The 22,957-nt window shown below is 33.6% G+C and overlaps 1 protein-coding gene across 11 annotated transcripts in view; it reads right to left on the bottom strand.

Annotated features, from left to right (window-relative positions):
• QKI (QKI, KH domain containing RNA binding) overlaps positions 1–22,957 on the bottom strand; it is a 211,124-nt gene that overhangs the window by 101,911 nt on the left and 86,256 nt on the right. For all 11 annotated transcript variants that reach the window (XM_072637721.1, XM_072637713.1, XM_072637722.1 and 8 more), the window contains exon 3: positions 14,726–14,842. In XM_072637721.1, coding sequence (XP_072493822.1) covers positions 14,726–14,842 — 117 coding nt within the window. The remainder of the gene's footprint in view (positions 1–14,725; positions 14,843–22,957) is intronic.

Raw genomic sequence — 22,957 nt, 5'->3', positions numbered from 1 at the left:
TACTCAATTCTTCATGACAAGTTCAAAATATGAATGATCTTCATTATTAATATCTGAAGATGATGTTAATTCTCATTACCAGAATTGAGGGAAAAGGAACAGTAATACAGCGAATATGGGACTGTACTTTGGAATTATTTTGAATAGTGTGATCCCAGGCAGGTTAGTTGACTTCTCTTTGCCCAGGTTTCTTCCCCTATAGCAAATTGGCTACATAGATGGCCTTTACATTTCCTTCCATCTCTCATTCTATGATTCTCTGGTCACTATTGATTTACATTATGACCACACAAGAGAAAAAAAGGAAGCAGTATGAATGAACAAAAGGAATTTAGGGAAAATAACTGTAAAGTTATGACACTTATGTATTAAAGTAAATTAAAAAGTAACTATTAAAGTAACTTTGATATTAATGACACTAAAATAAATATGCCATAAAATGTAAAAAATGAAGGGGAATAAATCACATTTACCATTTAAAACACCAAATAATTAAGTCAGTAAAATCCTCTTTTCTTTTAAAAAAAATTATCCCTGGGTATATTTTGACTATCAAAATAATTCAAGCATAGTATCAAAATCAATTATGACTAGCTCCTACTGTTGCATATAAAAATACTTCTAAGGCGTACATAACCACTCCCTCTCAAAAAAGTTTTTACCAGAAAGATTATACAACAATATTTGTAGGCTGAGATATAAGGAAAGATCTGATGGCCCATAATAATGAATTATTCAAAAGAATCTATTTTTCTTTTTAAATTAGAAATCAATAAAAGCCAACTGAAGTTATAAGGAGAATTAATGGTGGTAGGGTGTAAAACAACTCTTAAAACATGAATGATTTAGGTAATATGATAATTGACTTGGATTTCTGTAAGACACTTCCTACCCAATTCACTATCAGTCCTGCAAAAAAATTCTAACCACTGCTAGAATAAAAATTTCCATTTTTAGCACTTCCCACAAAAGAAAGTGGAAAAGCTTTCAGATTCTCTCTCTGGACACCACTTGTTCTTGTGGGATGGGTATCTGACCTGTTTGTAAATCCACCCCTCTACCACCTGCTCTTAGAGAATTTAAGAGTCCGACAGATATAAATAGATTTTAATCCCTGATTAAAGTGACAAACCTGGCAGATTGGGGAAGGGGGTGGAGGAAGAGCTATAAAAGTCCCCCTTCCCCTGCCACAGGTAAAATTGTGAAATTGGAAAGACTTTTTAAGTTTTATTAATTTTTAATGAGTCATTTTCTCCCTACTGACTGCCAAAACTAGTCTGAATTTCCGTACTCACGTTTATCTGTGTAGTTCATACTAATAGGGCCATTAATTTATGAGAGACTGAAGAAGAAATATAGCTTGATTACGTTTTACAAAATGTACTGACCACTTAAACATTTACTATCTTGATCCCTAATGTTCATACTGAAGGGAAAAAGATGTTCATTTGAAAAAATAAAATGTTAAGTACTTATAAATAAGGGATCTTGCCTATTAAAAGTTTAGCTAAATCAGAAACAATCACTTACTTCCTCACCTACTGACAGGAAGGTAATTGATGAAAGGAACATTTGAGTTGGAGTGAAAAGTCATGGAACTCCATCCTAGGTTTTACACTTATTAGTTATAGGACCATAAAAAAGTCACTATTTCTAACTTTCTTCATGTAGATAACTGAGTTTGAGCTTTCTGATTTTCCTTCTCCCTCTAAAATTAACTAATTTTGCTTTCATTCATATGCATCCAGGTTTATGACATTATACACACACATGCCCGCCACATCTACCCATGTTTCTCATTCTGGGATTTCTGGATTTTTCAAAGTAAATGTTTAAGCTAGATGACTCTTAATTCTATGGCTAAAAATTGATTTTTAAAACTGTGAACATGTTAAACACCACAGCATGCATGGCAGGACTAGAAGAGAGGCAAAAATGCTAATTTTGCTGAGATTTTACTTTATATCAAAAAATATTTACCTGAATTAGACAATAGCTGTCAATATATCCAAATTATAAATGGAATACCTTAAAAATGCTGAATTATTTTTATCGAGTGGAAGATGGTTGTCAAAATTCTGAAATTTTCATAAATCATAATGCTTATCATTTATTTAGCATTTTACAGATTAACTCATTTGGTCTTCAAAACTACTCTGAAGCTGGTGCTGTTATTTTCTCTGTCTTTTACAGATGGGGAAACTGAGGCCAAGAGAGTGGTTAAGTGATTTATTTAGAGTTATAGGAGTACCTAAGGCAGGATTTGAACTTATATGTTCCAGACTCCAAATTCAGTGTTCTATTTACTTTGTTGATTGTAAGGTTTATAAAATACTTTCCATATTTTCTCACTTAATTTAAAGTAATTTATATGTCAATGAATGCATTAAAATTGGGCATTCTTTAAAGTGACAGTATTAAACTCTGAAAGTGTCTGAACATTTTATTCACTCATTCTACTTTTGAGTCAATCACTATGGGTTAGGTATTCAGAAATCAAAAATAAATGATGGTATATACACAATTTTATACATAGAAAAAAAAATAATGAGGTATCACATAGCTCTTTGGCTCTAAAATGACTCAAAAACTTGTTAGCATTTTCAATAATTCACAAACTCCATGTGGTATCAGAAAAGCTAAGTGAACCTTTTGAGTGGGCCTGTAGATTATCTAGGTGATAATCAGTCCCTATAGAGCTTCCAAAAACTACTCTAAAGAATTTTTTCTCTCCCACTCCTCTCTTTTTATATAAGAGTAATTTTCTGAAACAGGAATAACAATAAAAATAATTTTAAAAAATATTTAACAGCTACTAAAGCATAAAACACATACCCTATGGTTAACAATTTTTTACTCTCACAGGACTGACTGAAAACAAGGATGCTTGCTTGCAAGGGGAAGGAGGAGGACGGGGGGACACAACACAACAAGAGGGGGGAGACACCTGTGTTTTCTTCACCTCACATGTTCCTGAGCAGATAAACGAGAATATTATCACTGTTTAAGGCAAGTTTTAATTGAGCACTGTCACTGGTAAGAAGAAAAGTATGGAACCACTATTTTCCATATCAAACAAAGAAGGTAATTATTAACAGCCATCCTGGCACAATTCCTTATCACCAAAATACACAACTCAGCTAACTTCTTTCAATCCCTGTGCTCTGGTACAACAAAGCAAAGCTGATGTTTCAGGGTCACATTCACTTCTTTAATACACAAGCATAAATTTACTGCTCAGTCAGACACCTGTAATTAAAAACAAGCAGAATATAATGCTAATATTGAGGCTAGTGTGCATGTAAGTGGGTTTTTCCCCCTGTAAAGATGATTGCCTTTCATTTTATAGTTTCAAGTAGCTACAGTTCACTTAGTTTTGATTACATAGCAATTAGATATGCAAATGGATGAGATCGGAAAAATGCATTTTCAAACTTCAGATTGTGAGCAATCAGGCCCATTCTCTTCTACTATACACATAAGCAGTTCATTAAACAGCTATTGTCTAGAAAACAGCTCCAGCTAAAACATGCCTTCTTTTTTAAAAACACACAACCCTGAAAAACTCTTAGAAGTATATGTCTTATGAGAAATATAAGGGACAGGATTATCAGGAGAATTTTGATATTATTTGTTTCTGGTCAAGTGTTACATTGCCTTCTTGGCAAATTGAAAGAAACATATCCCAAAGTCTTTTGTGTGAAATAAAATGATACTGTTCAAATATACCAGCATAATATAGAAAATTAATAATGAATATTTAATAAGGCTAACTTTCACAGGGGAGATCCATTTAGTTTCTGAATTAATGTTTTCTGCTATAATCGCAATCAGAATTTCCCCCCCAGAAGACCGTTTATTCTTACCTACAAAAATATTTATCCTGAGCCAGCTTTCATTACCAGGAATCAGGCTAAAGTCGATGAATGCTATTCTTTGTAGAGATATTTGCAAAAGAAAATAACATTCCCTTAAATACTAGCCAATAGCAGGAAATTAAGGCCATTTCAATTTGCTACTGATCACAATTTGGCCTGTTAGTTTCAAAGTCTGTTCAAACTTTTCTTTAAACTTGTTACTGCAAATCAAACTGACTTGTTTAACGTTACTATGGTTAAGCAAACTACTAGTTAGTTAACTAGTGCAATACAAGACGGCTGGGTATGAAGTCAGGAGTTGGGACCTAATCCTGCCACTGCCACTTAATACCTTGGTGACCTTGAGCAAGTACTTTCAACTCTTGAGAATTAGCTTTGTTATCTGGAACATGAGTAGATCTACAGCTCTAAATCTAAGAACTTATGATCCTAACTAAAATGCTTAGACTCAAGAGTCATGATTAATGAATCATAGGAAATTTAGAGGGAATGTTATCTGAAGCACTAGGGATGAAACCAGAAAAGCAGTACAGTCCCCACTTTCAAGGAGCTCACATTCTAATTAATGGGGAAGACAAGGCATGTAGGCATTCAGCTATAAGACAGATGGAAAGGTGTCATGGTCTATACAGTGATGTTCATTTTTTCTTTAATGTCATTTCTATGCTTAAAAAAAAAAAATCTCACTGGGTTCTCATACTGAATTTTTTGATAGTTCCAAGTAATCTGGTGACAGAACACAGTCTAGGAATCAGGAAGAACTGAACTCAAATCTCTTCTCAGAGAGCATCTTAGGTAGCTAGGTGGCAAAATGGAGAGGTTGCCAGGCCTGGAGTACAGAATACTCAAGTTCCCTGAGTTCAAATTCAGCCTCACACTGTGTGACTTCGGGCAAGTCACTAAACCTCAGTTTTCTCATTTGTAAATACTTTATGAGGGCCTGAACTAGGGTTGTGGGTATATAAGTAAAGAGAAAAGACATATATGAAATGTATGGGTAAACGCAGAAGCAGAAAAAACACAATTTATTTCACGTGACAAGGGCTTGGTTGTGACCCTGAGCATCAGTAAGAACTAAGAAGAAAACGTGGATTTACATCAGGCCTGCACAATACAGGAATAACATAGGTAAGCAGCATGCCAAAGGATTTCAGGGAGCCTGAGAAAAATGTAGGGTTGCCACTCCACACTCTACTGTTTTTCATGTGACCTGTGGCAACCAACCATGTCAGTCTGTCTCTATTCTAACCTATGTATGGCCAAAGAAGTTTAGCCTATTTTAATTTTGGCCTCCACCTACTACCAAGTTGTGCAGGTCTGATTTACATGTTTGTAAATTAGGTACCCTTAAGTCAAGGAGAGAGACTTGGAATACATAAGCCACAACCACAACTCAATACAACAATTTCAATGCCATTGACTAATATGACTGCATTACTTTAAATGACATGTCATATGTCAGGTGATAAGAAATGGAACAGCACATGAACACAACTGGGTGCCAAGGGAAACTTCAAATAACAAATCCTAGGTATAAGTTGCTTTTTAAGTAGTATGACTATATCAGTGTTTCTCTGTATTGCTGAGTATATTATATGGTAAAATCTAAATACATAAAAAAATACTTAATCACAAATTTCATCTTGTATTTGGAAAAACAAAAGATTTAATTGATGAAGAGTAATTTTCAAATGAAATATATAGACAAACACATTCAAAGTTTTGCATGCATATGGAAAGTAATAAAGATAATTTCCTACCTTACAAATAGAAATAAAAGTATGAAATATGTCATATCACCATGAAAGATCAACAAGAATACTGCTTTAAAAGCAGTATTTTTCAGGGCTCTAGACAAAAATGGGAAAAACAACATGACTACTCAATGAAATTGTTGAAAATAAAATGGCTTGTGGACTATATGAAAATGCTCGATTTTTGTCATCCTTGATGATTAAGAAAATCTTTTCCAATGAAAATTCCTTAATAAAAAATTTAGAAGAAAAAAATCAGTTGACAGTGTAATTATACAAAAATAAAATAAGTAACATTCAACCACTGATTTCTGTCAGATGAGAAGATTAAAACTTTTAAAAACAAAATCTGTTATAGTCAATAACAACTACAAGGTGCTTTAATATTCCTTAACTAAACAGACTAAAATCTAATCAAGACAGTTTTAAAAGGCTCATTAATAGAAACTAGTGATAAAAATGGATTCTCCCTTTTCAATAAAAATCACAGCTCATTTCATTAGATATAGATGGATAATTAACCAATCCTAGTATTAGATCTACAACAGAGTAAATTAGTTTTAAGTTTTACAAGTTACTTTGAATAAATTAATTCAAGGATGAAACGAAGGTTTTCCAATCATTTTTGATTACATTCTCCTTTTCAAAGCCATTATTTTAATATATTTACTTTCTAAAAAGTAGGAGCAAATTTCTACATTCTCAGGTTTTTACTAAATTTCTAATATCACCACTAATAACATTTTTCCTCTATAGAGATCTACTCTGATATGTTCTACATTTGCAGTATATATAAATACATATGATCTTTATTTTCATATTATTACCCACTGTGGATAATTCTTTTTAAAGGTTGAAAATAGCACAGGAAAAAAATGTTATTTGAAGCTTCTATAAATTACAAATGGAATCTGTCAATGTTATATATGGTAAAGAAGCATGGTAATCAGTGATGTGGACAGCTAGGTAGCATAGTAGATAGAGCACCTAAGTCTTCCTGAGTTCAAATCTGACCTCAGACACTTGTGACCCTCAGAAAGTCAATTAGCCCCTTTTGCATCTGTTTTACATCTATAAAATCAGTTGAAGAAGGAAATGATGAACCATTTGAGTACCTTTTTGCCAAGAAAATGCCAAATGGGGTCACTAAGTGTTGGAAATGACTGAAAAACAAAAATCAATGGTGTAGGTATTCCTTCACTGCACAATTTCTCGCTGTATGAAGTTTTTGTCCATATTCTTTTATTAAGCCAACACAGAAAAACTATACAACTTTTTTTGGAGGACTACTTCTAAGTCCTTTCAAGTGCAGCACTTGAGTCTTAGACCAGTCTGACTGGTCCAACCTGCTAAGCGGTACATATTTTTCTTTAAAATATCCCTTACCTCACTAATTGTACACAGGCTTACAGATCATAGTACACCTTTCCGTTGCTTCCACAACAATGGAGATTGGGGTGTTGCAAGGTGGGTTGTTCTTTTGTTGTTGTTTAGTAGTGTCTGACTCTTTGTCACTCCACTCGGGATTTTCTTGGCAGAGATCCTGAAATGCTTGGCCATTCCCTTCCCCAGTTTATTTTAAAGAGGAGGAAAATGTGGCAAATAGGGTTAAGTGACTTGCAAAGGATGACACAATTAGTAAGTGACCAAGGCTGAGATTTGAACTCAGGAAAATGAGTCCAGCACTGCACCCCCTAGCTGCACTGTTCCAAGGTTTAAAACTACATAATATGACAAGGAATACTCAAATACACATGTGATCTACTTGATTTTTATGTTTCCTTTGATGATGAAAAGTAAGTCTTTCCCCAGCAACTTCTGTTCATGTCCTCCTAACACTCAACTTGGTGAAGGCCTTCTTCCTCATTTTCTCCAGACACCAGGATAACTCTTTTGTTTAAAGTGTAGCTTTTAGTAATGGGAAACAACTTGGGATACTTTAAAGAATTATGCATTTTCCTAAGTGCCATCTATTCTATTTCTCAGTCAAATATATGGAACATCTGCCTTGCTGGTCTATAAGCATATAATCCAATTCTGTAATTCACAGTGATGCACTCAGATTGTTGACTTTCCAACTAGAGAGAAATACATCCATGGTTAATTCCAATCCCATGCCCCCCTTAAGAGTAATGTGGATTTTTACCCCATCTCTTTTGTATAATTAAGAATTCTCAAAGTTAATAAAATTGGAATGAATTAACATTAGATCTTTAATAAAGACTTCCCATTGAAGTGAATTATTAAACAAATTGTTACACGTTTGTAATGGAATATTTATTGTATTATCAGAAATGACACACAGGAAGATATATAGGATCACAGAGTTAGAAGGCACCTTAGAAGTCATCTAATCTGACCTGTTTTATGGATGAGTAAACTGAGATACAGGGAAGTTAAATGACTATATTCACACTATATTCCTGTAATACATGACAGCAGGATTTAAATCTGAGTCCTTTGACATGGAAGCTAGCAATTTTTCTGCTTTACCACACCTTAAATTAAAAAAAGAATTGGAAGACATAAAAGTGATAGGGAGTAAAGGAAGCAGTACGAGGAAAAGCATGTTATGACCATCTCAATAATAAAAGGAAAACCTTTGCCCTCTGCTCTTAAAATTCATATTGCATAATGTGATATAATAATATGATAATGACTCTGAAAAAGAGTGGAGAAAATGATTCCCTTGCCTGTATCACATGCCTAGGAAGACAGCTAAGAATATGGAATATTACTTAAGTAGTAAGACAACACTAATTTGCTGGTTAGTTTTTCTGAATTCTTTATTTTCCTGTAATTTAATTCCCTTTCATTAAAGTGGACGGGTTACTGGTTGGGGGAGTGCAAGGAATATATTCAGAACAAAAACACAAGGAAACAAAAAATAAAAGGCAGGGACTGGACCTGTGATTTTATTGCACTGATAGCTTCAGTAAATCCTATTCAAAAGGAAAAGGCTTTGGAAATAGCAAAATGTAAAAAACCTTGTCCTCAATCTAGGTTCTAATTTTGACTGTGCATAGTAGTTTTAAGTGAAATTCACCTGCATTTTTAAATTGTTCCACAAGAACACTGCAAATTCCTGAACCAAAACCTTCCTTCAAGATTATAACGATATATTTAAATCTCACACCCACCAGCAGAGTGATTTTGCTTAGTTCAACAATTTACAAGAGAACTTCTATATATAATATAGAAGTTAGCTGTAGAAAGCTTAGAATAGTCCTAGAAAGGAAAAGTACAATTAAAGATGACATAAAAGTACATTTTTATATGAAACATTTCCAATTTTAGACAAATATATCTTTTAAAGTTTTTGAGAATTTAAATACAAGTTTTAATCGTATTCCAATTCTTCAAAAAGTATCTAAAACCAGTATTTCCAGATGTACCCTATATTTATGTGATAGTCATAAGCAAAAGAGGGTATTTCTCATTGTTCTTATCTTTGAACATAGTCTTACATAATCGTCAATAAATTTAGAAGTACCCTGCAATTTCATTAAACAATAACATTTCAAAAAGTTGAATTAAAAATAGATTCATTCTCAATTTCATTCAAAAAGGTATAGTAATAAGAAATACAGAAAGGACTTTGCTACGAGTTAGTCCCAAACTAAAGAAAACACTTCTTTCCTAATAAATTATACTAGAGTAGTGAAAAAAATATCTAAGAAAAAGCACTGAGAGAACAAGTCACAGTGAATTTAAAGAGTGACCAATATTATGATCTTAAAAATAGTGTGCGTGAGTCACAACGACCTGCCACAGGAACTGTTAACAATATTTTCCTCATCTCTTTCAGCAGTTATGTCTCCTACATTTACAGACAATTCATCATGATTTGAACAGACCTGTATCTTCCTATTTAACACATAAAACTGAATTAATATCTATAATTTATCTGAGGGAGCTAAGAAATAGCCAATTATTGAATACCCAGGCTAAATATCAAAACCTAAATTATGCATGTCCTACTTTGTCTTAAAGATCAAGACAGGCATAACAAAAAACTTTTAATAGGCAGACAATTGTTAAAACATTTAGCTCAAAATCTCTGTAATAAAGGGGAAATTAATATGTGTAAAAACAGAGAGAAAGCAGGTTTTAAAATGTAAAGGAATTTGCAGAGCAGAATTGGACAAGAGATTAACTTCTCTGCTAGTTGATATGGGAGGCATAAATACAATCTCTATATTCAAGGACATTATAGTATTTTAAGGAAGATTGTTTTAAAATATGTAATTGAAAAAAATAAAACCACTGAAAAGTGACATAAGTATAATAAAAAAATATATAAATTTAGGGAGGTACAAAGAAATATAGGAACTTTGAGCAGGGAAAGATTAGAGAATGCAGCTTTATATGACCTCTCTTTTGTGTCTTTAAGGGTATAAATCATTAGCAATGGGAGAAAAGACAAACACAACAGTTTGGTTTGGCTAAATTCCAAGTTCCATAGTAGAGGAATGAGGATAACTCTGGAATTACAGGTAAGGAACAGGACTTGGGAGGGCAGTGAATAAGAGGCTAGTCTTGGGACTTTATTCCTGAGAGGTGCTCAATGATTTTTAAGAATATAAAGGTATCCAGAAGCTAACATGTTTGAGAACTGCTGTGCAAAAAAATTTTTTTAAGGGACAAATATTTACAATGCCTGCTATGGTGCAAGGCACTATAAGGGATACAAAAAGTATAATTCAAAAGTATAATTCAAAGCTTAATGAACTTTTAATCTAATTAAGGAGACAGCATGTACACTTAAAAAGATAAATATTAATAAAAAGGAGAACATGCTGATTTCCTAGAAAATGTAACAGACTGCTATGAATTCAAAAGGAATTAGAATCTATAAGGGATGGAAAATGCCTCAGAGGTTGGCCTTGACATGGTATTGTAAAGACTGGGATATAGATAAATTGAGGAGAGGAAAGGACTTCCTCTAGGAAATGTTTCTTTATAAATACAATCACAAGTGTAAAATGAAATAAATTTATTAGTTTTAATATTTTATTATACCACTACTTTCATAAAATGATCTCTCAACTTTTATTTAAATAGATATAGATTTCTTACTAAGTCATTTTGTTTCAAAGCACAATGCTTGGTATAATAAAGCTGATCAATAAATACTTGCTAAACTGAATTTATCTGCTAGGTTGTTAAACTTTTTTGTGTCATGCACAGCAGTCTGATAAAGCGTATTATGGACTTCTGAGAATGTTTTTAAAGGAGATGAAATAAAATACAATGGTACTACAAAAGAAACTTGCCGCTCCCTTTGTGTTAATAGTTTTCAAAACATCTTTTCAAAAAACAAATTCATAGACCCCAGGTTAAAAGCCTCTGGATTAGACATTCACATTTTCATCATGAATTTAATAATTTTTAATAATTAAAGTGTACACAATATAGAATTAATGAGTGTAACAATAACAATATAAAAGCTATTAGTGATACTTTACTAGGTAAACTCTAAAAATAAGAGCAAAGGTGAACAAATGCACAGGAATTATAGTTTCTTCTCAAGGACTCAGTGTATTTAAGATTTATACATTTCTCAAGTTTTCAATGTACTTAAAAAAATAAGATAGCCGGGTGTTGGTCAAAATTATCTTCATAATCTCTTCCTCACATAACTGCACTGACACAATTTTAATAACTATTATTAATATTAATTAAGATACTTTGTCAATAAATTAAGACTAATGTTCTGGTTGCCTTAAGTTTTAGGCAAATTCACAATTGTATTTCCTTTGTCACTCTTGAGCCATGCTTCAATTATCTGGCCTCACTTTAAAAAAGCACTTTTTCTCCTTCACATCTATCTTTTAAAGTTTCTTTTCCAGAATGGTATCCAAACAACTAATGGCAGAATCCTATATCTTTGGCTCTATTTATAATGTTTATAATGCACAACAAAATTTGCAACTATATTTACTAAAGTATGAACCAAGGTGACTTGGCTAAGAATTGTGATGACTAAGTTTTAAGTTGTAGAAGGCATTATTCTGTCACAAACATGCACACAGATTCACTTTGTTGTTTTGTTTTGAAACGTTCAAGCTTGGAATTTAGGTCAAAAACAAAAATAAAAATGAGAAAAGATTCAAAAGTCTAAAGACTCAGTAGATTAACCAGCATTTAAATGACTACTGAGTGCCAGGTACAGCGTTAAGTTTTAAGTTGTTGTTTGGTCCTTTCAGTAGTGTTCAACTCTTCTTGACTCCATTTGGGGTGTTCTTGTCAAAGATGCTAAAGGAGTTTGGTCGTTTTACAGATGAGAAAACTGAGGCAAGAGTTAAATGATTTATCCAGGATCGTTTACCTTGTGTCTAAGGCTGAATTTGAACTCAGGTGTTCCTGACACCAGGCCCAGTGCTATTGTACCACTTACCTTCCCAATTAAGTGCTAGGGATACCAAAGGAACGTAAGGGGTAGACAAGTGCAAATAGCTATGTAAAAAGAGGCAATATTTTGACACAAATTAAAATGTAATCTACATTTTTATTACATCTATGGCTTCCATTAAAGTTCTATCATAATGTCTGCACAGTAATGATCCTTACCTAGTAATAACAAACTGGAAAGGTTTTGAATAAGAATTCAGAAATTAATATAGCTAAGTTCAGAAGGAATCTTCACCTAAGATAACCACAAATAAGTAATATTTCTTCACCACAATAATTTGCAATAAAAGTATTGCAAAGTGTATCATAGGGAGGATGACAGAAGAAATCACGGATTCTTTAAGTAACTTAATATTAAACTCTTGCACTGTGTATTAAATGTCATTTACAAAATAATAGATTTTTCTGAAACCCAACAGCGAGTCTACAACAAATAAGTAAAGACCACACTCATTCCAAAAGAGAATACTTAAAAGTGTACAAAAAAGGTACCAAAATAGAAAAATCGTGTCTTAAAATATATCACACGACAATAATTTGTCAGTCTTCAATTTTTGAAAAAATAATATCTTTCTTCATACATATACTGTATACTTTTACTATGTGTAAACGTTCAAGAACTTTGCTTTCATCATTAGAATAAACCTATCTTTCAATAAGGAATCTAAGAAATACAACTTAATATTATTTTCCTGTAGTTGAAAATCAAAAGTTTGAAGAGATAATATAGGGAGGCATGCGCTCACGGGCACGCACAGCATGCAAACACACTCCCTTCTCCCACGTCTGCTCCATTCTATCATTATGATGTAGAGGTGACATTAAGTTCTCAAAAGCTATTCCAGAGAAGTATAAAAGTAGGAAGAATTCAAATAACTATCTAGCCATGGGATGTTATATAAGAACCAGCCTAGCCAGATTTAGAGAATCTTCTGTCTACAAAGTTGGCCTCAAGGTGATACAACCTTTTTCTGTGGCCACAGTACTTCATGAACCTGTTTACTATGACATGAAGGGGCTGTAGGGTATTCTTAACAACAAAGCTGCATTTCTTTTAAAATAAAACTATATGTATAATGAAAAACTTTTAGAAAGGAGCACCACTAGTTTGAGGATGTTAAGGAAGGCTACTTAGAACAGTTCTAATCCCCACTTTAAGCTGAGTCTTAAAGGATGTAAAGGAATTCACTGTAAAACTTTTAAAGGCATTTTGAGGAGAGACATGACCGTATTCAGGATAACAGCATGGTGTACCAGAAAGAGCACAGGCTTTGGAGTTAAGTGAACTAGATTCAAAATCCAACTATGCTATTTACTTTTGATATGACCTTAAGCATTTAACAACCTATCTACCCTCAGGTTTTCTCACCTATAAAATGAATTGGTTTAAACAGTCGATATCTAAGATCCATTCAAACTCCAAATCATTTGTTTTATCTACTAAATTTGGAATTTTGCCAAGAATCAAAGTCAGATTCCTTAGCCGAGAGTTGCAGAGATTCATTGAGTTGCTGACCTGATTCTTTTCCTTTTCGAATGTTACATTCGAATTTGCCCTTCTCTAATTCCTAATACTAGTAGCTTGGTAATCACATCTATCAATATTTTTAGTACATAGTTCTCCTGGATCAGGTGACTTGAACCCCCCATAAATACTTATTATCTCATCTCTTTACCTGTTTTAGGTATTAACTCCCTATATTAGCCAAATTTGTTTTCACCTTCTCAGTCCAAAGATTATTGCCCTTAGCAAGGAAAACAGAAGCAAGGCAAGAACTGAGGTGAACCATGCTGCTTTCTTTCTATATCAATTAGTTCCCATCTCTAACTTCCCAGTAACAGTTCTATCCACTTGACCCTAATACAATCTTAAAAAATAAATGCTATTTTGTTTACATTTCCTTCTTATACCCAGCTAATTCTGAGTTTTTGTACATGTATCACTGTTCTTGGAAGACCATATAACACTTTTTATTTTCAATTACTTGCCCTTGAGCTTCCTAGATAACACTGATCAAAATGCAGTAAAAAATAAACATGGAGATAAAAGGAAACATTCAATGAGATTGAAAAGTAAAGAATAACTCACTTTTAAAATAATACTGTAAGGCCTTGAAATCACTATCTTCTCAATCACCCTAAAGGTAAATCCTTTAGTATTCTCAATGACAAGTACTAAGTGACAAATAGAAGGACTTGCATCTGGGTAACTGTTTTTTTTATTGTATATCCATGGGACTGTATACAAAGTGCTTTGATAAGCTATCCAAAACCACATAGTTTTTCTCATGCCAGCCTTGGCAGCAGAAAAGTAATGTCTCAGACTCTCAACTCCACATTTTTTAGACATACACATAACATCCTGACTAATTCTCCAGGTTTGCAATTGCTAACTTAAATACCAAAGTTAAGTAAATAGGATGACAGTGAAAATTATGTTGTCTATGGCTAATAGAAAAAATAAACATTTAATCTGGAAGGTTCTTATGATCATAAGAATATGATCATATTGAAAAAATGATTATCACTTCAAAATATTTTACCTTTTATTGACTAATTTTTAAACACCTTATAAAAGCAATGTGCAATCAACTATCATTCAGAAAAGGTCAAAAGTAAAAAAGGTAGGAGTGCACGTGTGTACACGTTCCTCATTTACATCCCTTTTCAAAGACTTACCTTTTTTTTATCCCTCATTGACCCTTTTCCTCGGACCATTATTTTGCATCCTGTTTCTGCCTCCAGCTGTTTGGCTGTTAGTCCTCTGGGCCCAAGGATTCTTCCAACAAAGTTAAACTGCAATACAGAAATTATCCAGTTACCCTTTTGTCTTTGTATCTTACTCACAAAACTAGTTAGGATTTTACTATAAAGTAATGATTAGGAACAATGCAAAATAACTTTATCTTAAAATCCTTATGATTCTTCCTTTTACCCTGTCAGAAAATTGAACAAGGAAATCATTTTTGACCTTGAAAAATCCCTTCAGTTCATGACTAAGATAACAAAGATTCTACTGTATTTCTCTAATTCTTTTTTTCACAGAAGAACATTTAGTAAGTAATGATGCAAAGGTTACAATTAGTATTGAAGGGTAGTAGCATCACAGAAATCACAGATACTTGTAGTACTGGTGTCGTGTTCTAATAATCAACAATGGGGCAATAGAAAACAAACACAGGATACATTCCCTGTCCTGAAGGAGCTGACATTCTAACTGGGGCACTTAAGGCAGACTATAGTTAAGTACTTTACAGCACTGCACAGGGCAATAGTGAGTACAATAAATTACTGAGAGGTTATTGGGTAGGTAATAGCCAAAGAAGGCGTCATAGAGGATTACTCTTAAGGGCACATCGAACCAGGAAAGTGATGCTGGAAATATGCACCCAGAAGAAGGAATGGCAACATAAAATTATACAGGAAGAAAATGGGAATAAGTATCAAGTAGTAAGAGTTATAAGGTTATAGGAAGTCATTTCAAAACTACAGCTAATTTTTAAAGCATAAATTTTTCCAAAAGAAATAAGGACCATATTGACTGCTGGTGCACAGTACATGTATGCATGTATGTATATATTACACACACACACACACACACACACACACACACACACACACATACACACATACACAAAAGGGGGTGTGGGATTTGATTTGTTTCACAACAAATTTATTGTATTATCACAACGGGGCCTTCACGTTAGGCAAAGCAATTTTTTTGCACTTCTCTATTAGGTGTGCTTTCCTTACACATCAGAGCAGCTATTTCAAACCAAGGCATTCATTCTTCCCTCTCTCAGCGGAGAACACTAGACTCCTACTTTAAAAATTGAGCTATTCACAGAGAACTTCTGCCCTCATCATTTCACAGCAACTCCTACATGCAGCTTTGATCCCAATCCCCCATTTGCTTTGGTGTATTGTACTCACTTTTAACGCCCTACCCAATTGTAATTTTTCTTTCCCTACGAAAAGGTTTCCTACCCACTGCCTACAAACAATTCTACATCTCTCACATTCTCAAAAATTACTCACTTCAATCTCACTTATCATGGCTAGCGAGCACACTAAAAGACACACACACCTGTCACACTGATTATCTTCATGCAAAAGACTTCTCCCTCCATGTATCTTGTCCTAATCTTTCTCTTGAATTCTAGTCCCTCGTCATCTACCAGTTAAGCACCTCTATGACTATCCTTCAGCCATTTCAAAATTAAAATACCCCAAACAGAATTTAAGGTGTTCCTCCTTGAACGTGTCTCTCCATACTTATTTCTGAGGATACCAACCATCCTTCTCATCACTCAGGCTTATAGGAGTTATCATTTACTCTCCATTCTACTAACTCCATCCTCCCCACCCCCAAACATATTCAAAAGATACAACTCTTGTCCATTTTCTGTATCTGTCTTTCATATCAGTTTCATTTACTCTTCTTACATGGCCACTACCCCAATCATCATTTTTCTTCCAAAGTACAGCAACAGAGACAGCTAGGTAGCATAGCACATAGAGCACCAGCCCTGAAGTTTGGAGGACCTGAGCTCAAATACAGCCTCAGACACTTACTAACTGGGCAAGTCACAACCCAGACAGCCTCCATTCCCCAAAAAAGTACAGCAACAACATAATTTTATTTACTGCTTATAGAGTATTATCTCTTCTATCCATTCTCCACAGCACTATCAAAGTAATTTTCTAAAATGCTGTTCAGACTATGCAACACCTTGAATGGCTCACTATTACCTTAAGAAAGATAAACTCCTGCTATTTAAATGCCTTCAGTCAGGCTTCATCTTCCTTTATAGATTTATTATTTAAGACATTATTCCTATCCACAGTCTACATTCCAGTCAAACTGGCCTCTTCACTACTCTTCAAATTTGTCATGTTATGTATTGCCTCCATGTCTTTGCAAAGGCTATCCCAACATGTTTAGAATGCATTCCCTTCTTTGTCCTTGCCTTTTAGAATCCTAATTTCCTTCAAGGCTCAACTCGTTAACCACTATCTATACAGTCTTCCTTTCCTGATCTTCTAGAGTATTACTGCTTAATGAAGCCTCAAATTAAATTATCTTGCACTTATCAGTGCATATGTAGTAGTCTATATATCCAGAGTAGATTATTAGCTTTTTGAACCTACGTACAATTTTTTGTTTGGTGCTTTTATAACAAGTAATAGAAAGCCCATAAAAATACTAATGAACTGAAAACACCCCAATGTAAGAGATTTGTCAAAAAGGATAAAAATTTAAAAGGGTAAGCTATTAAACTGAAAAACAATGGTAATGAAATTTGAGGGGAAAAATGGTTAACAATAGACAAAAAAAAGTTAATAGTTGTAATTTATTCTATTTTGATATTAAAAAAAATTCTATGTAACCTTATTTCTCTTTAGGAACAATAAAAGAGGAGATGTGCAATGCAGTTAACTAAATTTGGAATTAGAAAGTATGGGTTCAAGTTATGGCACAGATATTTATAGTCTGTGTGACCCACATGAGCAAGTCCATCAGTAACGTCAGAGTCACCACAGAACAGTCCCTAATGTGAAGAGCAGATGGACTAAAAAAAGGAGGTCAATGTTGGAAGCAGTACAATTCTGAGGGCAATACAGGAAAAAGAGGATCATCAAAAGAGATAATCTTACATATTATTAACAAAAAGTGATCATAAAGATGTCAATATCTACTGAAACATAATGATCACATTCCCATCTTAACAAAAATTAAGAGAGAAAAAAAATCAGCATGCAGTAGGGTTTTCATTAATTAAAACAAGAAAGAAATAAGTAGGCTTTTCCAAATGATATCCAACAACAGAACATTTAGAGTCACACGACTGAAAGGTATAAAGAACATAGGCGTTCACTGTTTAACATAAGTAATGTTTAATGTAACTAAAAAGAATATAATATGATATGATATATGATATGTATTCTCTCCCTGTGGAGGGGACACGTACAAAATGAGAACAAATGAAAAGACCTGGGCTTGGTTTTCAATCCCCACCATTAGAAGAAGTACTCAAAATGACAACATGGAAGATCCAAAGAATCAAACTGACCTTTAGAAAGAAACTTAACCTCTATAAGCCTCAATTATCTCATATGGTAATGGAGATAACAATTTGTGTCCTAAATATTATCCAAGGTAATTCTGAAATAATATAAAACAGGTAAAGAACTCAGCAAATTATGAAGCACTATAAACATCATTATTCTTAGAGTACTATGAATTAATTCATTGTATTAAGGCATATATTCACTTACTGTAGAGAATCTTCATGTAATTTCTGTTTTTTCCCCACTGCCTATAACACATTGTTCTATAAGTTACAAGTACAGAAAGTACAAGTACAGAGGCTAGGTTTATGGAAATCTCTTTATGTTCACTGTAAATGTAAGGTGGGATTTTTTCCCTTGACCATGGACACACTATAAAGCCAATAAAAAATAATAATGGGTGACGTCCTTTAAATAATAATGGGTGAGAAAGCAAACTTCATGGATTCCAAATCTCTGTAACCTGGAAGATGAGTTCCAAGTCCAATATTTCACACACTGGTATGTAACTCAAGGCAAGACAGGAAACTTGTCAGTGCTTTAAGGAAGATTTCTAAGATTGTAAGATGCAGAGCCAGCATGAAACAGCACTGGCAGAAAACATTTGCTTTCTCATGGGTAGTTCCCTATAACAAGGAAATCACAGCTTTTGACTTCTCTTTATATCCTCCTATCTCTTATCTCCCCCTTTCCCAATCCCTCTAACACTTTTAGATATGTAAAAGTACTTACATATCATTTAATATTAAAAACAACCCTGTAAGGTATACAAAGCAAGTTGAAGCTGGGAGGTTAAGTAATCTACCTATGGCCACACAATACACATAGTGTTTATAGGTAGTTTCAAACTCAGGTCCCTCTGATTCCAAGTACAGAGCTCTTGTCTCTACAAGAGGCTGCCTCTCCCAACACCACTAGCGTAACAACTCCCAAACTACTCTCCTCACCAAATCGACTGTAAGTATCATCCAGTAAGCGGCAACTTTTCTTATTTCTTCTGAATTAATTTCAAGTGAGATTGCTAAAGGATTCAATTGTGCCTATAAAAATGTATTGGTAGGACAATGAAGGCTACATTGAGAGCAATAGTTAATTTTGTAGGTGATTTAAAACTGTGATCTTTAGTATAATTAATTGTTTTCTATACCACTATAACTGTAGAATGGGAAAGAAGTCACAGAATGATAAGAGCCATTTTGAATGTTTATTTCATGTAAAGTCACAGCCAGAGCATTTACCTAATGGCAAAATTAAGGGTGAATTGACCTAAGGATGAATGTAGCTAGGTTGGTATGATAGCCACATTCAATATAACTTCAAACAAGTAAATGTGCTTTAACAGACAACTTACCAATTGGGGAAATCATTTCAAAATACTCTTTTTATGTAAAGAAAGATCATCAACACTGCAATGATCAAAATAAATATTAAATTAAGAAAGAATATGATCACAACTGAAACTATAGACACTGAGTTGACTTGTTTTTAGCTTATTATTTAAGATTCTAAAATGCTTAATAATCTCAAGGAGGCAAAAATCCTCTAAAAAATCTTCTCATCTAATCAACACTGGACCTTCCTCTCCAAGCGGAAAGATACCAGTGAAGAACAATAGTTTTGAGCACGAGTTCATGTACAAAAAGGGATGGAAGAAAGCAAATTAAGACTATTCTCGTTAGATTGTGAACTCCTTGAAGGCAAGGACTACCTTTTATCTTTTTTCTGTAACTCTATCACTTAGCACAGTGCACCACACAGTTTGTACTGCAGATAGCAGGGGCTTAAGAAAGGCATATTCACTTATTTTGAATACCTTAACCTCAAAAAAGAGTAAAGAAAACAAACAAACATTAAAGCATGAGACCTTAGTTAAGCCTAATCATTCTGACAATTTCAAAAATAACCAGAACAAATAGTATGTAAAAAGTAACAGACAAGCATTACCAAAGGTGATCTATTTTCCCATTAGCAATAACGCAACTACTGAAATTCAATGCTATTATCTCAGTATACAAGGTACTACAGGAAAAAGTATCAACAGCACTAAAGACAGTAAAGTTAGGAAGTATAAATAGCATGATCAAATATATATGAAAATAACCATAAGGAGCACAATTTTAAGAGCACTGAAACCAATGTCAAAGTACATCAAAGAGTAAAAAATTCTGAAAGAACAGGTCATAAAATTATTATTAAAATGTGACCAACTCAAATGCCTACTTTTTTATATTATTTAACATTTCCTGATATTCTTGATGAAAATATTAGAAGAGATCAGGCAGGTTTTCTTTCAAAGATTCTCCTTTATAGCAGACATTTTAAAAAAAATAACACAAATGAGAGATCTACAGAACAGAAAGCTTTGATTGACAGCAAAAAAGACAATAATTAATAATAAATGCCATTTACAATAGCTCTTTAAAGCTTGCAAAATGCTTTGGAGGGCTTCTCTCATTTGAACCTCAGAATAATCTGGTGAGGAAGATAGCATTAAGTGTTATTATCCACATTTTCTTTTAAGAAAGGAAGTTAAGTGATTTATCCTTTGTCACAAAGTCACTAAAAATCAGAGGCAAATTTGGAACTCAAGTGTCCTGGACTCCCAATATATTTATATCTATATCTATAGATACAAATGTGCATATATACATAAACATATATACACACACATACACTTTAAAATTTACATAACTGCTATACAATTAGAGGGATCACTTGGTTCAACAATTTTCTGATTACAAGCATCAAAATGCTTCCCTAAAGTATTTGCCACAGCCATACTGGAAACTGTAGGATTGCCTACTGACAGAAAGATGATAGAGCCTCCTCTATGAATCCATGACTATCCAAAACCCACACTGGCCTAGTTGTTTACCTTAGAAACAAAGCAAACAAACCAATTCACAAGTATTTATTATTAAGGCACAGAAGAAATAGAAAAAAAATGTAAATAATCCCTCAGAGATCTTAAATTTTATAAAGAATATCTATTTTACAGAATATAGATGTGGAAAGGCAACCCATAAAGCATAAAGGTTACACACACAGACACAGACACGCACGTGTGTACCTTTGCTAAGTATCAAAGACCTAGAAACAAAGGGGATGGCACTAAATTGTGTGGGATTACCTGAAAATAAAATAAGAATATAACAGAATATTATTCTCCCTTAATTAGCAACCATGAATCCTTCAGGGAATCTTGGGAAGATATGTATGAACTTACACAGAGTGAAATAAACAGGGGGATGATTTACACAATGAGCAATGATTAACTGTGACTACACAGATGGCTAATAGTGTAAGCTTCCCTTCTACTTACTTACTCTGGGTGGCACAATACCATAGGAGGATCCACAGAGACAAGTCTTTGCAAAATCACATTAGTATAGATGGCACAAGATTTTTTAACAATAGAAAAGACAGATATAATCATAAAGGATAAAATGGCAAATTTTGATTATATGAAATGTATGGTTTTACATCATTAAATCCATGCATTTAGAGTTAAAAGGGAAACAAATTTCTCTGATACAAGTGTGATATTCAAAATGTACTGAAAATTGATACAGATATAGAAAAAAACATTCCTCAACAGATAAATGGCCAAATGTAATGAATAAATTATTTCCAAAAGAAGAAATGCAAAACTATCAAGATCTAAATCACGAATTAAAAAAAAACAAAATTAAAACAATTCTGAGTGTCTACCTCCTATCTATCAGATTGGCCAAGATTAAAGAAAATGTCAGTTGTTAAAGTCATACTAAACCACTCTGCTGAATTTGTGAACTGATCCAACCATTTTAGAAAGCAACTTGGAACTAAATTGCAAACCCATGGTCCCAGAGATCCATTTACTACATATATGAGCCAAAGAAGTCAAAGGCCAAAAAAAAAAAAAAAAAAAAGGGGGGGGGGGGGGGGACGACGGGGACCGGGGGAATTCATACATACAAGTAAAAAAAAGATCTATTTGTGTGTATGTGCTTAGGTATAAGTATATTTTGTTACTGTTCAGTCTCTTCCGTTGTGTCCACCTCTTTGTGACCCCATTTGGGGTTTTCTTGGCAAAGATATTCGAGTGGTTTACCATTTCCTTCTCCAGCTCAATTTACAGACGAGAAAACTGAGGCAAACAGGGCAAAGTGACTTGCCCAGGGTCTACCTGTGTAAGCATTTAAGGCCAGCTTTGAACTCAAGAAGATAAGTCTTTCTGACTCCAGGCCTGGTACTCTGGCCACTGCACCACCTAGATGCCCCCATACATATATATGCATAACCATAAAACATATGTGCATACAGCCACAGTTATTGTTGCAGCAAAGAATTAGAAACAAAAAACAAAATGGGTGCCCATCAATTAGCTGAACTAATTGTGGTAAAGGATTTTTTTAAAAGGTTATGATAAATTCAAAGAAACCTGGGAAAAGACTTGAATGAACTGATGTAAAGTAAACCTAACCATAATAATTTGTAAAATGAATTCAATAATGTAGAGGAAAAATATTCTGACCAATGCAGTGTTCAATCATGACTTCAAGAAGCTTGATGAGGTAATACACTTCCTATCTTTTGGCAGAGTCAAAAGACCAGAATGATACATGTATTTTAAGGCATGACCAATGTGATAGTATTTGACTATATTTTATTAAAAGTGAACTATTCTAGTGGGAGATGAGGGGAAGTTGTAGACAACAAGAATGATGCAAAAAAAAAAATTACTAAAGAACATCAAAGAAATCTTTTTAAGAGAGAAATCCAAAACAGAACAAACAAAGAGCAGTTTTGTTTACTAGGGAATTACATTATACTTTACAAAAAAAATCCAAATATATG

This window comes from Notamacropus eugenii, chromosome 2 (assembly GCF_028372415.1).
Source record: "Notamacropus eugenii isolate mMacEug1 chromosome 2, mMacEug1.pri_v2, whole genome shotgun sequence".
NCBI classification, from domain to species: Eukaryota; Metazoa; Chordata; class Mammalia; order Diprotodontia; family Macropodidae; genus Notamacropus; species Notamacropus eugenii.
This window is presented reverse-complemented; position numbering and strand designations above follow the sequence as displayed.